General features: G+C 43.8%; 1 protein-coding gene across 2 annotated transcripts in view; it reads right to left on the bottom strand.

Moving 5' to 3' along the window:
• TBC1D8 (TBC1 domain family member 8) overlaps positions 1 to 15,960 on the bottom strand; it is a 72,882-nt gene that overhangs the window by 40,111 nt on the left and 16,811 nt on the right. The window contains exons 3-5 of one of the 2 annotated variants that reach the window (XM_075265102.1): positions 10,531 to 10,674; positions 1,476 to 1,594; positions 146 to 374 (exon numbers count right to left, since the gene is read on the bottom strand). In XM_075265102.1, coding sequence (XP_075121203.1) covers positions 146 to 374; positions 1,476 to 1,594; positions 10,531 to 10,674 — 492 coding nt within the window. The remainder of the gene's footprint in view (positions 1 to 145; positions 375 to 1,475; positions 1,595 to 10,530; positions 10,675 to 15,960) is intronic. The other variant, XM_075265103.1, reaches the window with a different exon arrangement.

Here is a 15,960-nt window from a genome sequence, read left to right as displayed (position 1 = left end):
TGCAGCACAAAAATAAAAACAGTGGCACAATTTTGGCACAAAATGACATTCCTCAAAACCTGTGTCACTTTCACAATGGAATTCTAGCATATAGCCAGTGGTATATCAGAATTCGTGAATTATAAATAAACTTTTGGTGACTTACATTCTTTTCCAAGAAAGAAGGAATAGAAACAAAGGTGGTTGATGCTCAGGTACAGCCAACCTTGACGTGGCACTCTACCCTTCCAGCAGCAGCAAGAATAAAAAGTGATCAGCTTTTCAGCCTCTGGGAAGTTGAATCTGCTCTCAAACTTCACCAATCCTTCACGGAATTTTTCAGGATCCTCCTCTTGCTCTGCCAACCTGCTGCTGGTCTCCTCCGCAATAAGACCCTGTAGCAAAGAGACATAATTCCTTTAATCATATTTAAAATATAAACAGATCAACATTTTATTTGTTCCATTGTCTATATTTTGCATGTCTACAGGTCTGTAAAAAACGACTGACACACGTGATGTGTGAGCATTTGTGAGAAGAAAAAAAAAAAAGGACATGCACTCCACAAAAGAACACTGACATCTGTATAAACACATTGAAAGAATGGTGTCCACAAAAAATGTGAACGTCATACATGCGTTAGATGCAGATGTGTGAATAAGACCAGATCAAATAGACTACAGCATCATATATTAATAACCACATACTAAATACCAATTGCAAACACATGATTATTTTGCACAATAACTAGCAAAATAGGCTCAGGGCTCGTTCACATCTGCGTTGTGGTGTCCGTACTGCAGGTTTCCGTTTCCTGCCTAAAACAGAGGCAGGAGACGGAAACCTGCAGGAGTCTCTCTAACCCATTCATTTGAATGGGTGAGAGAGATGTCCGGCCGTGAGCGGCGGTGAGCGTTTTGCGCTCTCCGCCGCGAAACCGGGTTTTATAATCCGGACACAGAGTCGGACATGCAGTACTCTGTGTCCGGATAAAAAAATCCGGTTTCGCGGCGGAGAGCCTAAAACGCTCACTGCCGCTCACGGCCGGACCCGGTCTATGCTTTCCGTCTTCTGGCATGCAGAAGACGGAAAGCACAGAACGGAAAGAAGAACGCAGGTGTGAATCTAGCGTTCACATCTGCGCATGGGTTTCCGTTCAGGAAGTCCACTTGGGGACCCCCAAACAGAAACCTAATCCGCCTAAAAAAGTGGTTACCTTAGGAAACGGGCAGACCTCATAGACTATAATGGGGTCAGTGTGGTTTCTGCATGAAAAATGCAGAGAGAAAACTGCTCTTGCAGGACTTTTCTTTCCGCATTTGTCATGTGGAGAGGGGAATGGAATGGCCCAAACGCAGATGTGAACTGGGCCTCACGTGTGTGGTCATCTATATTTGATAAACAAGAGAATTCCTTCAAGCCATTGCCACTGCATGACAACTATACAGAGACAAGAAATATAAAGACTTTGAAGCAAAATGGTTATTTGGGCTTACCTTAACCTTTCCCTTTACAAAGTCAGCTATGTCCTCTTTGTTATCGAACACAGACAGAGTGTGAAGCAAGTTTTGTTCTAACCATTCCCAGTGCTTTAGAATCTCTTCCATGGTGGCTCCTGGTGAAAAAGTTCATGCACTATATTCATAAAGTTTACATATTGTTGAAAATAATAACATTATAATTGTTTGCAGACAAAACAGATTATCTAGTTGTTTAAAAATGTGCAGCGGAGGCTACAAATGGCTGAAAAAACAAAAACAGAAACACAAGCCCTTATACTTCTATTGCTCCACCTGCGCCCAAGTTAACTGCACTACACTTCCTGTACCCCTCCCCAAAGAGCAGGAATTGGCTGAAAATGCCAACTCAGCCAGTCCATAGTTGCAGTTGTCACCTGTCTATGTGGGCATTCCCAGCCATTTCAGACACCATCAGAGCAGCAGCAGGTGATCAGTATTTTTCCTGCTATTTGAAGCTCTTGGCTACCCATTTTATACAACTGGTAAGGCTAGGGCTAAATCTAGACTAGGCTTTGGCAACCTTTTTAGCCTGGGATGCTTATTTGGAAAGAAAATAAATAAAAAGCAAAGGTGAAGTACTCAATGTGCTGTGTAATCATTGTAAGGGTAAGTTCACACAACAAAAAATGAAGAGGAAATCCTATTAATTTTCCACTACTGTTTTCCTGCAGGTCATTGGTATTTAGTCATGGCTTTCTTCTGCTGGTTAGGTCCAGATGAATAGGACTAACCAAGCAGGGATTCTCAAGCTGCAGCAACCATGGCATGAGCAAGCAGGATGATTTCTCTGCCTCACCTTGAAAACAACGGGAGGCAGAATGTGGGCAGGGCAGAATCCCCACCAAATCCACAGCAAAGGATGTCCATCACACAGACTACAAACAAAGACCAACAAACAAAGACCGCAGGTGTACCCACCCTAAGGAGGAACCCTCCGAGCTTGGATTGTCTCGCTATCAGGGGGTTGTGACCTAGGTTCACAACCTTGTAAGGTGAGCCTTTTTCTTTCACTTCCCATTATTGATACCTGAAATACTACACTATGGGTTGCTCGGTGTCTTCTTTTGTTTTGGAGAATCCATCACACCGGCTAGGCTTTTTTGTTGAAGAAATCTAAACAAATCTTTTCAGCCTTATTAAAATGAATGAAGGCAAGTATAGCTCTCATAATATATTTTGCACAGGCAATTGCTGTCCTCTGCCTGGACACCTGAGCATTGTGCCTAATGTTCTCCCCCACACCCCCAGTGCATCCTCCCCTCTGACTGTATTTACATGGCCGATTAGAGAGAGATTGCCACCTGGATCAGCAAAGAGAGCCCTGTGCCAGGTAGATATGCTTTGGGTGCATATCAAAACTGCTGTCCATAGGGAATACACTGATGAACTCTTCAAGTAAGTAATGCTGGCACAATTTAATTGCTAAGATACATTGGCTGTAAAATTGCTACAGGATTGTTTTTTTAAAGAGTTTTCCAGGCTTATCAACTGACTCCCAGGTCTTCCACGATCAGCTGTATGAAGCGACTACAGCAATCTGATGAGAACTATGGCTCCTTCATAGTAAACCAAGCACAGCGTCCACATTCGTATACCACATTGTGGTATCACTAGCTCAATGGGATTGAGTTACAAACATACTATGTGACTAATGATTGTCACATTTTCGTAGTGTGACAAAAAGATAAAGGAAACCAATCCTATAACTGATTCACTATAAAACATATGGATTAATTGTGATAAAAACACTGTGCACGGGTACAAAAACTTCAGTTGTAATAGTATTTGATTTGTATCCCATTTTCCTTCCAAAGGGACGATCAACTGGCTAAAGAATTTTGGAAACAGGAAATTCTTGAAAATGGAACACAATAACCATGTCACAATGTTGCGTAATTAAAAAAAAAATGATTTAAATAAAAATATTTACTACTCTTTAAAAAAAAAAGTGCAAAAGTACTATGAATTGCGGATGCCAGAGATGATCTTTATGGTTTGCCACTGTAAAATAAATAAACTTGCTTATATGTTACATGTGGCAGACATACAGACAGTCCCCGGAATCCGGCATATCATTCTGCAAATAGACAGGTTAAGGTGTCCTGAATCAAACAGTGTTTTCCCCTTGAGAATAGGCGAATCAGCTGCCAAGATATCATAGTTTAAGTCAAAATGCAAATGACCCCTTTGGAGCAATGAGGGCATTGCTTTTCCTCCAAAGTAGTAAGCGGAAAAACACTTTTTGGTCCAAAATTGCATGTTGACATAAAGGACAATATCTTGGCAACAGAGCAAGAATTTGCAAGGGTTAAAACACAAAGTGGTTCAGGTGATCCTAACTTATCTTTCTTTGGGGCTGGGTTGATATGCTAGATTCCGATGATCAGTTCCCTTTAAAGAATGTCAGGAACACACAGTGAAGGGGAGGAAGCACTCGGCCACCAAAGCATTAACTTGACCATTAAAGTGTGCCGCAACTCTCCATGTAGCAAGAAAACATTTAGTTAGACCGCTAATTTAATAATGAGACCATCTGAAATGTGATCAACAGCAGGATCAGACTACACAGGGTTTGTTTGTAATGTGCCATTGTGGAGAAGCTTAGGTTTGCATAAGAGCTGCAAGCACAAAATGGTAAGATATTTTTAAAATCAAAATTATTTGTAAAGTTGGTTGTTGTTTTTTTTTTTTGTTACTTGTATTAGAGAACGCAGTCCTGGTAACAGGGCATAGCAGTGGTGGGAACTAAATTCCCTGCAAGTGTCATTTTGGCCCTCTTCGTCAAATACAATATTGTATAGTATACTTCCAGTTACAAATGAGAACTGATATGGTATGTTGCAGCACTCTTCTTCTACTGATCACAAGTGACTTTTTCCTCTGTTGAGATACATCACAGACACCCATGCTGCACATTTCTAGATGTGGTTGATGTTCTTGCCCTAGGTATTCATAACAAGCAGGAAGCTTATTGTTGCAGACAGAGCTTCAATGGTAATCAATAGAGATGAGCGAACAGTGTTCTATCGAACACATGTTCGATCGGATATCAGGGTGTTCGCCATGTTCGAATCGAATCGAACACCACGTGGTAAAGTGCGCCAAAATTCGATTCCCCTCCCACCTTCCCTGGCGCCTTTTTTGCACCAATAACAGCGCAGGGGAGGTGGGACAGGAACTACGACACTGGGGGCATTGAAAAAAAATTGGAAAAAGTCATTGGCTGCCGAAATCAGGTGACCTCCATTTTAGACGAATAGTGGATTTCAAATCCGGGTCATATGAGAATGTGAACTTTGTGACTATGAGACAGGGATAGCTGTACAGGCAGGGATAGCTAGGGATAACCTTTATTTAGGGGGGAATGTTATTAAAAATAACTTTTTGGGGCTCTATCGGGTGTGTAATTGTGATTTTTGTGAGATAAACTTTTTCCCATAGGGATGCATTGGCCAGCGCTGATTGGCCGAATTCCGTACTCTGGCCAATCAGTGCTGGCCAATGCATTCTATTAGCTTGATGAAGCAGAGTGTGCACAAGGGTTCAAGCGCACCCTCGGCTCTGATGTAGCAGAGCCGAGGCTGCACAAGGGTTCAAGCGCACCCTCGGCTCTGATGTAGGAGAGCCGAGGGTGCACTTGAACCCTTGTGCACCCTCAGCTCTGCTACATCAGAGCCGAGGGTGCGCTTGAACCCTTGTGCACACTCTGCTTCATCAAGCTAATAGAATGCATTGGCCAGCGCTGATTGGCCAATGTATTCTATTAGCCTGATGAAGTAGAGCTGAATGTGTGTGCTAAGCACACACATTCAGCTCTACTTCATCGGGCTAATAGAATGCATTGGCCAGCGCTGATTGGCCAGAGTACGGAACTCGACCAATCAGCGCTGGCTCTGCTGGAGGAGGCGGAGTCTAAGATCGCTCCACACCAGTCTCCATTCAGGTCCGACCTTAGACTCCGCCTCCTCCGGCAGAGCCAGCGCTGATTGGCCGAAGGCTGGCCAATGCATTCCTATGCGAATGCAGAGACTTAGCAGTGCTGAGTCAGTTTTGCTCAACTACACATCTGATGCACACTCGGCACTGCTACATCAGATGTAGCAATCTGATGTAGCAGAGCCGAGGGTGCACTAGAACCCCTGTGCAAACTCAGTTCACGCTAATAGAATGCATTGGCCAGCGCTGATTGGCCAATGCATTCTATTAGCCCGATGAAGTAGAGCTGAATGTGTGTGCTAAGCACACACATTCAGCACTGCTTCATCAAGCCAATACAATGCATTAGCCAGTGCTGATTGGCCAGAGTACGGAATTCGGCCAATCAGCGCTGGCTCTGCTGGAGGAGGCGGAGTCTAAGGTCGCTCCACACCAGTCTCCATTCAGGTCCGACCTTAGACTCCGCCTCCTCCGGCAGAGCCAGCGCTGATTGGCCGAAGGCTGGCCAATGCATTCCTATGCGAATGCATACTTAGCAGTGCTGAGTCAGTTTTGCTCAACTACACATCTGATGCACACTCGGCACTGCTACATCAGATGTAGCAATCTGATGTAGCAGAGCCGAGGGTGCACTAGAACCCCTGTGCAAACTCAGTTCACGCTAATAGAATGCATTGGCCAGCGCTGATTGGCCAATGCATTCTATTAGCCCGATGAAGTAGAGCTGAATGTGTGTGCTTAGCACACACATTCAGCTCTACTTCATCAGGCTAATAGAATACATTGGCCAATCAGCGCTGGCCAATGCATTCTATTAGCTTGATGAAGCAGAGTGTGCACAAGGGTTCAAGCGCACCCTCGGCTCTGATGTAGCAGAGCTGAGGGTGCACAAGGGTTCAAGTGCACCCTCGGCTCTCCTACATCAGAGCCGAGGGTGCGCTTGAACCCTTGTGCACACTCTGCTTCATCAAGCTAATAGAATGCATTGGCCAGCACTGATTGGCCAGAGTACGGAATTCGGCCAATCAGCGCTGGCCAATGCATTCTATTAGCCCGATGAAGTAGAGCTGAATGTGTGTGCTAAGCACACACATTCAGCACTGCTTCATCACGCCAATACAATGCATTAGCCAGTGCTGATTGGCCAGAGTACGGAATTCGGCCAATCAGCGCTGGCTCTGCTGGAGGAGGCGGAGTCTAAGATCGCTCCACACCAGTCTCCATTCAGGTCCGACCTTAGACTCCGCCTCCTCCAGCAGAGCCAGCGCTGATTGGTCGAGTTCCGTACTCTGGCCAATCAGCGCTGGCCAATGCATTCTATTAGCCCGATGAAGTAGAGCTGAATGTGTGTGCTTAGCACACACATTCAGCTCTACTTCATCGGGCTAATAGAATGCATTGGCCAGCGCTGATTGGCCGAATTCCGTACTCTGGCCAATCAGCACTGGCTAATGCATTGTATTGGCTTGATGAAGCAGTGCTGAATGTGTGTGCTTAGCACACACATTCAGCTCTACTTCATCGGGCTAATAGAATGCATTGGCCAGCGCTGATTGGCCGAATTCCGTACTCTGGCCAATCAGCACTGGCTAATGCATTGTATTGGCTTGATGAAGCAGTGCTGAATGTGTGTGCTTAGCACACACATTCAGCTCTACTTCATCGGGCTAATAGAATGCATTGGCCAATCAGCGCTGGCCAATGCATTCTATTAGCGTGAACTGAGTTTGCACAGGGGTTCTAGTGCACCCTCGGCTCTGCTACATCAGATTGCTACATCTGATGTAGCAGTGCCGAGTGTGCATCAGATGTGTAGTTGAGCAAAACTGACTCAGCACTGCTAAGTCTGCATTCGCATAGGAATGCATTGGCCAGCCTTCGGCCAATCAGCGCTGGCTCTGCCGGAGGAGGCGGAGTCTAAGGTCGGACCTGAATGGAGACTGGTGTGGAGCGACCTTAGACTCCGCCTCCTCCAGCAGAGCCAGCGCTGATTGGCCGAATTCCGTACTCTGGCCAATCAGCACTGGCTAATGCATTGTATTGGCTTGATGAAGCAGTGCTGAATGTGTGTGCTTAGCACACACATTCAGCTCTACTTCATCGGGCTAATAGAATGCATTGGCCAGCGCTGATTGGCCGAATTCCGTACTCTGGCCAATCAGCACTGGCTAATGCATTGTATTGGCTTGATGAAGCAGTGCTGAATGTGTGTGCTTAGCACACACATTCAGCTCTACTTCATCGGGCTAATAGAATGCATTGGCCAATCAGCGCTGGCCAATGCATTCTATTAGCGTGAACTGAGTTTGCACAGGGGTTCTAGTGCACCCTCGGCTCTGCTACATCAGATTGCTACATCTGATGTAGCAGTGCCGAGTGTGCATCAGATGTGTAGTTGAGCAAAACTGACTCAGCACTGCTAAGTCTGCATTCGCATAGGAATGCATTGGCCAGCCTTCGGCCAATCAGCGCTGGCTCTGCCGGAGGAGGCGGAGTCTAAGGTCGGACCTGAATGGAGACTGGTGTGGAGCGACCTTAGACTCCGCCTCCTCCAGCAGAGCCAGCGCTGATTGGCCGAATTCCGTACTCTGGCCAATCAGCACTGGCTAATGCATTGTATTGGCTTGATGAAGCAGTGCTGAATGTGTGTGCTTAGCACACACATTCAGCTCTACTTCATCGGGCTAATAGAATGCATTGGCCAGCGCTGATTGGCCGAATTCCGTACTCTGGCCAATCAGCACTGGCTAATGCATTGTATTGGCTTGATGAAGCAGTGCTGAATGTGTGTGCTTAGCACACACATTCAGCTCTACTTCATCGGGCTAATAGAATGCATTGGCCAATCAGCGCTGGCCAATGCATTCTATTAGCGTGAACTGAGTTTGCACAGGGGTTCTAGTGCACCCTCGGCTCTGCTACATCAGATTGCTACATCTGATGTAGCAGTGCCGAGTGTGCATCAGATGTGTAGTTGAGCAAAACTGACTCAGCACTGCTAAGTCTGCATTCGCATAGGAATGCATTGGCCAGCCTTCGGCCAATCAGCGCTGGCTCTGCCGGAGGAGGCGGAGTCTAAGGTCGGACCTGAATGGAGACTGGTGTGGAGCTATCTTAGACTCCGCCTCCTCCAGCAGAGCCAGCGCTGATTGGTCGAGTTCCGTACTCTGGCCAATCAGCACTGGCCAATGCATTTCTATGGGGAAAAGTTAGCTTGCGAAAATCGCAAACTGACAGGGATTTCCATGAAATAAAGTGACTTTTATGCCCCCAGACATGCTTCCCCTGCTGTCCCAGTGTCATTCCAGGGTGTTGGTATCATTTCCTGGGGTGTCATAGTGGACTTGGTGACCCTCCAGACACGAATTTGGGTTTCCCCCTTAACGAGTTTATGTTCCCCATAGACTATAATGGGGTTCGAAACCCATTCGAACACTCGAACAGTGAGCGGCTGTTCGAATCGAATTTCGAACCTCGAACATTTTAGTGTTCGCTCATCTCTAGTAATCAATAAAAGGTTTGCAGGAAAGGCTTCCTGGTTTATACAGATTCCAGGAAGACTGGGACATCTTCAAGACATTACAAGATTCAATTGTCTATTGTTTTACACATTAACACAATGCTCTATACTACAGCAGGTAGAGGAGGTTAGCTTCAGCAGTAAGGAAAATGCTCAGAGGGTGATAACATTAATACTACAGTTAATATTCAAGACAGGAATATCCAAATAAAAACTTGGAAGAGAGTTTAAATGGAACTGGGTATTAGATTTTTGCTCATCAAACTGCCAGCATAACACTAGAGGATCTTTATATACAATCCCAAACAAGTTCTATTCAGCTACTTCTGGTGGCCAAAGTATGTGCAACCGTCACCAGGACAGAGTTGCAAAGCCAGAGTCAGTGCTAGAACTATGCTTATTCCTCTGTGACCGACATCCCCCATGCCTGCTGATGCTTTAGGCAAGTGGGGTCTCAATCACTGAGTAATAGATACAAAATGGGCCACCTGGAGATTTTAACAAGAACATGATTGGAAGAGTGTATAAAGGTCTCGCTACGCTTGATGTACAAAGAACACTTTAATGAAACATGTATGTCCTTAATCTGCCACAAGATTCCAAACCACAAAGTTCCTCATGATTATATCTTGTGCTGATGTTCCTTAAGGGTCATTCACATCACTTTTTAACAACTGTTGATGTAATGGATGGAAAAAATGGAAGAGATGGGTAATGGTACCACTTAATATATTCTGTATGATGTACTGGGGAGTTGGATAAAAATTTAGGATGGGGTTGAATTGGAGAAAAATTGCATTTGTGTGACTTTCTTATAGATTTTTTTTTTCACGGCGTTCACTGTGCAGCCAAATAACAGCCTCAATATTTAAAATATCCATATTTGCTGTACTATTACAGGGAAAGGGATAAGAAAGCATGGATGAGAATTTAAAAAAAAACAAAAAAAAAAACTGATTTTTTTATTTATTTTTTTAATCATATTGGAGATTTATCAAGCAAAATGCACCAGAATTCAAAAGTAATTAATATAAAAAACTGTCTAACATGGTGTGTGCCACATTTATCTAGTGTTTTAGACACTTTTACTTCTTTGATGAAAAACCTGCATGGCCTAACGGGAAAGGACCGTGTGCCAAAAATGCACCAAGGATTTTTAAACCAACTAGTAAGTGACTTAATGTTAGATTAGACAGTCTAACAATACCCCAGGTTTATTAAACAGCATCAGACACTTGAATGGCCTGGAATTCTGTACAACCATGGAGAGATTACTTTTTTTTTGCGCTGCACATTTCAGTACTTGGAAATTCCGTTTAGATGTTTCTACTTTGCAAGAGATGCAGTGACAGTAGCACACTGAGTCACAACCCATTTTATTACTACCTGTAAGCTTTCCGTACCAATGTATTTCCTAAGCAGGTACCCCTAAATCCACTAGTTTTTAGAGCCCAATGTTAGTCAATGAGGTCATTACTGTGAAACACTGCACACAACACTGTTATTTGTGGTTACCTTAATATCCATTTCCATGCAGGCACAGGGCATGCTTTGGATGTGGACACGGAAACTCACCAATTGCTAGGGCCCAGTATACCTCTGACTCACCACAAGCGATGCTTGAGTAAACTTGTGATCCAGGGACTTGAAGTAATATCCGGAAAGGAGCAACTCGGGCACTGGAATCCAGTACAGCATCCAGTGCACCCACAAGACGACCTAGAATAATAAACAGCAAAGACTAGTTTTAGTTTGTAATAAAAGTGTAATAATGTTAGAAGAGTTTATTTTTGGTTTTAAGGAGAAACCACATGGTCTGGCTTTTGCTTGTGACCAAACCCAATCCACTGAGGCCAATGGCCAAATAACTGTAGTAAATGACCTTCAAAATTGTGTAGCCATTGGCTGGTATGGTAGAACGGGGTTTTGGCCACTTGTGGCAGCTGAACCATGTTGTCAAACTTTAATGAATTAGAATGGAGTAAAAAATAAGTCAAATTGCATTTCCAGGGAGCCTTATGGAAAATAATTCAGAAGAACAGAATCAATTTGTTACATAAGGATTACACATTATTTGCTCCATGAAACTAGTGTAGATAACAGGTTACACAATAGGGCAAGCAGGTACATTTCAGAACAGCTTAAAGCTTAATTTTCAATTTTTTTTATTTATATTTGCAAATTTAACGAACGAGGATTGGTAGGTAAATGGGGCCTGTTATTCCAGCAGGTAAAAGCCCAACAAAGAGCAGCAGCTACTGCAGTTTTTTTTTTTTTAAATGTAGATTGTGAGCCCCACACAGAGCTCACAATGTACATTTTTTCCCTATCAGTATATCTTTGGAATATGGGATGGAAATCCATGCAAACACGTGGTGAACATACAAACTCCTTGCAGATGGTTTTATGCCCTTGGTGGGATTTGAGCACCTGGACTCCAGCGCTGCAAGGCCGCAGTGCTAACCACTGAGCCACCGTGTGGCTCCCCCAGCTACTGAAGTTCTTATGCCACTGTCATACATATATACACACACGTTTTTCTTTCTTTATTTTAACACAGTTTAATATCCCAGATGTACCTTGAAATTAAAGCATAAAAGACAAACAATTTAACATGAATAAAAATAATGGATTAACTTTGTTTCATCAAATTAAATCTAGATTTTTGACTCTTCCCTGCAACCACCACTAGATGCTATAAACAGCTGTACACAATCCAGATATTCTTTCTACAATTGCGTTCTGGTATTGTTCAGAAATTTGTTCCTAACGTTGTTGCAGACGTTTCCGCAAATCTGCTACATCCGTAAGTTGCTTTGCTTTCACCCTTATGTTCAGTTCATCCCAAGCAAGCTCAATTGGGTTTAAGCCCAGAGACTTTGCAGGCCATTCTATATGCTTCTGTTAATCTTGGATCAAAAGGGTCCCAGACCATGACGCTTTCTACTTCACGTTTAGCAGTTTGTGACACACTGGGGATCCAAAGTTTCACCTACTCAATAAAGTACAAAATCCAAAGATGTCAAATTTTGATTAGTCAGCAAAAACTTTCATCCACTTGCTTGTAGTCCATTTGTGGTTCTGCTTACTTTTGAACCATTTTAGTGCTTCACAATATTTGCAGTGCTAAAACTGTGTGGCGTAAAAAAAAAAAAAAAAAAGCGCAGCGTTTTATAGTCACTGTGTAGTGGATAGGATTCTAGTGAATCCCATCCCCACAGTGCAGTAAAATACGTGCAGCGGAGATGCTGCGATTTCCAAAACCATTGTGGTTTTGGAAATCGCAGCATGTCAATTATACTTAGGGAAACCGCCGGCGTTTCCGTATAAGTATAATTGAAGCAGATAGTCTGAAGAGGAAGCCTTCTTAGTGAACTCTCTGTGAAAAGTACTGTGGGAAAAACCGCAGTACGTTGCAGCCGCGGTTTTTCCTGCAGCACCTTTTTGCTGTGGGACGCTACATGGGGCCTTACCCTTAATGTGTTAATGTCAGCTACAAAGGCTAGCACGGTGGTAGACATACTTGTTTATGCCCATACAGACTGCAAGTGTACAAAAGCAGGCTCTCAGCTGTCAGAGGTGCTGTAAATAGCATGTTCTCATTACTGGAATTCAGAAGGCAAATGAACCGCAAAAGACGGCTACGTTTAAGAACTAACCCTAAGACCTGGTTCAAATGTGTCACAACTAGCTATATATTTGGATGGGATTTCTGGAAGACTAATCAAAGATAAACATTTATATATATTACAATATTTAGATTACTGATGTAGTGAATTTACTCTTCTGAGACTTGAGACTGTCCTATTCATCCGCACAGAGCTTGCAAAAAAACTTTTGTCTGCTGTGGAAACAACTACATTCAGGTGAATTGAATTCATTTAGTCACAGAAACTATTGTAACAAATCTGCCAAGTTTAAAGTTGCTCCATCGTACTAAAGCAGCATTCCAGGTCATATGATAAGCCGTGGTACTGTTTACTTTCTGGAACTGGAATTTGCATCTAGTCCCTGGTTTGGCTTACATTCACTTGCACACCCCACAGGACAGTATGGTACATCACTGCTCACATCATTACCCTTCTGAACTTGCACAAGAGCAAACTTATAACTCATTATACACAAGCTCCAGTTGTTTGTATTGTTTTAGCACATTGTGAGCAGCAAGCTCATTGAAGAAACAGGAGTTCTGTAAAACCCTGTTGAAATGACTTGACCTGAATTATCCAATTGTAGTGCAAATAAAAAAAAAAATTATGACACCTAATTATATATATCATCCTGTGACATCACCCCACACTAATACAGAACACCAGTGACTGTCTTTCTGCTGTCTCACATATCATGTCTTTGCTCTATCTGAAACTGAATCTCTCAGACTGAACTTCTGCTGTTTCCACCATCTAATAGATCTGTCCCTGCTATATCCATTGTAGTCTCAGGCCTTACTATAACTCCTAGGCAGCATGCTCACTGCCTCTGGGTTATGTTTGACTCAGACCTTTCCTTCACCCCTCATATCCAATCACTCACATGCTCATGTCACCTCCACCTCAAAAACATCTCAAGAATCCGCCCTTTCCTTACCAGATACATTAAAGGGGTTGTCCCATGACAAGGATCCTATCTATACTGCTTGATAATGCGAATGTAAGACGTTTACTAAATACATTGCTTCAGCAAAACTGCTTTGTTTGTCCACTATCTTACTTTATTCAATTCATTGTTGACACATCCCTTGACTTATCTGCTCAAAAGTCAAGTGATGTATCTGCCTGCTCTCAGGGGGGAGGGAGAAGGGGCTAAGTGCACGGGAGCGAGCCTGGAGGGGTTTTTACAGTTTACACTTTAGGGGGGGGGGGAGGCCGCCAATACAGACCCGGCATCCGCTGTAACAGAGAGGCGGATGTCGGGGAGGGTTAGACGCCGGCACAGGTGCCTGCGACATCGCTACGCTCCTGCCCTGCATGAAGTCAGCAGCGGCAGGAGCGATGCTGCTATTCCGCTCCTCCGTCCCCTCCGGAATAGCAACATCACTCCTGCCGTTAGCGATGCTGCTATTCCGCTCCTCCGTCCCCTCCGGAATAGCAACATCACTCCTGCCGTTGCTGGCTTCATGCAGGGCAGGAGCGTAGCGATGTCGCAGGCACCTGTGCCGGTGTCTAACCCTCCCCGGCATCCGCCTCTCTATTACAGCAGATGCCGAGTCTGTATTGCATTGTGAAGGCTGTACGTCCGATGCCTAGCTGCATCGGGAGTGCACACGCAGGGCCAGCGGCATAGAAGCAACGTCTTCTCGCCGCTGGCTTTGCATATGTAACCCCACCCACCAATGATGCAACAAAGCAGGAAGAAAGAAGAATTTACAGCAGCGAAGACTAGTGAGTATGCGACGTGGGAATACCCTTTTAAAGACACTTATTGTTGCCCTGTTCTACTCTCACCTTGACTACTGTAAACCCTTACTAAATTCTCCCCTCTGCAATATATTCTGAATGCAGCGGCCAGGCTCATCTATCAGTCTAGACGCTACAGCGATGCCTCCGTTCTGTGCCAGTCACTACATTGGCTGCCTATTCAATACAGCATACAATATAAAGTTATCACCCTCATCCACAAGGCTCTCCGTAATGCTGCACCTCCGTACATTTCCTCCCTCATCTCAGTCTATCACCAACCCGTACTCTCCATTCACTAAATGAGCTAAGACTAACATCCTCTATTATCAAAATCTCCCACGCTCGTATACAAGACTTCTCCCAAGCTGCACCACTTCACTGGAATGCTCTATCACGGACACTCAGATTAGCTGCCAAGGACAGCCTCAAGCACAAACTAAAGACACATAATTTCAGACAGGTCTATCACAATTCCTAATGTAAATCCTTCTGCAGTTAGAATCCCTAAAATTAACCCTCCTCTGTTCACGCTCCCACATTACCCCACAGGATATGATACAGTTTCAGGCTAACTTTATTTCTCCAGGTACCATCTGCACGTTTAAAGGACACAGCTCATACAGCTTCATTTATGTGTAATGACTAACCTCTATTACAAAATTGTCTGGACACTGCATGAGCAATGCTACCTCTGATGCCTCCCTGCTACCTCTTGTGTCACGCCCTCTACCTCATAGATTGTAAGCTCTTGCGAGCAGGGCCCTCAGTCCCATTGTGTGAATTGACTATTTCTTTGTAATGCATATTTTTTGTCTGTACTTGAACCCTACAAATTGTACAGTGCTGCAGAATATGTTGGCACTATATAAATGAAAATTTTAAAAAACTGTACAAATAATGTTGTATTTTTTAACACCATAATATGATTTCAGGGAAGATCTGAAAGCCCATTGAAGTGGAAAAGAAAACAACAGCAAAAAAGTATATTCGTGTCCAAAACCTACCTGAGTTTATATACTGTTTTATTACACTACTGTTGTTTACACTATTAAATAGTATACATTAAACATGCATAAATGTAGTTCTACATGGACACATGCTCACAGTAAAAGTTTTTTGTTTTTAAAGGGGCTCTATCATTGGCAAGTTATTTTCAACTAAGCACATCCTTGCATGGCCGTTAGAAAAGCTATTCCACATTTACCTTTAGTATGTAAATCGCCTCAGTAGTGTTTGAATAAATCCATTTTTATTCATATGCTAATTAGCTTCTCTGTGCACAGGAAGTTGTCAGCCAGCTCTCCTCTCTATGCTGTGTGTTGTGTATAAGAGCAGGGAGGAGTCAGCAGCCTGTGCTGTATATACAGAAGACAGTGCACGAAGACACTTCTGGGGTGCATGGAGAAGGCTCATTAGCATATGAATAAAAACTGACTTATTCAAAATCTACTGAGGCAATTTACATACAAAAGGTTCCTTTAAAGCAGCAGAGGTGCAGCATCTAGCGCCCCACTACTGCTACATGGAACCCAGCCTACATGATAAAATGTAAATATGTCACTGCAATTTAACACTGGGTAGATTTTATAGTAAGATTTGTATTTTC

This window comes from Leptodactylus fuscus, chromosome 2, assembly GCF_031893055.1.
Source record: "Leptodactylus fuscus isolate aLepFus1 chromosome 2, aLepFus1.hap2, whole genome shotgun sequence".
Lineage (NCBI taxonomy): Eukaryota > Metazoa > Chordata > Amphibia > Anura > Leptodactylidae > Leptodactylus > Leptodactylus fuscus.
The sequence above is the reverse complement of the archived record's forward strand: the minus strand, read 5'-3'. Positions and strand labels throughout refer to the sequence as shown.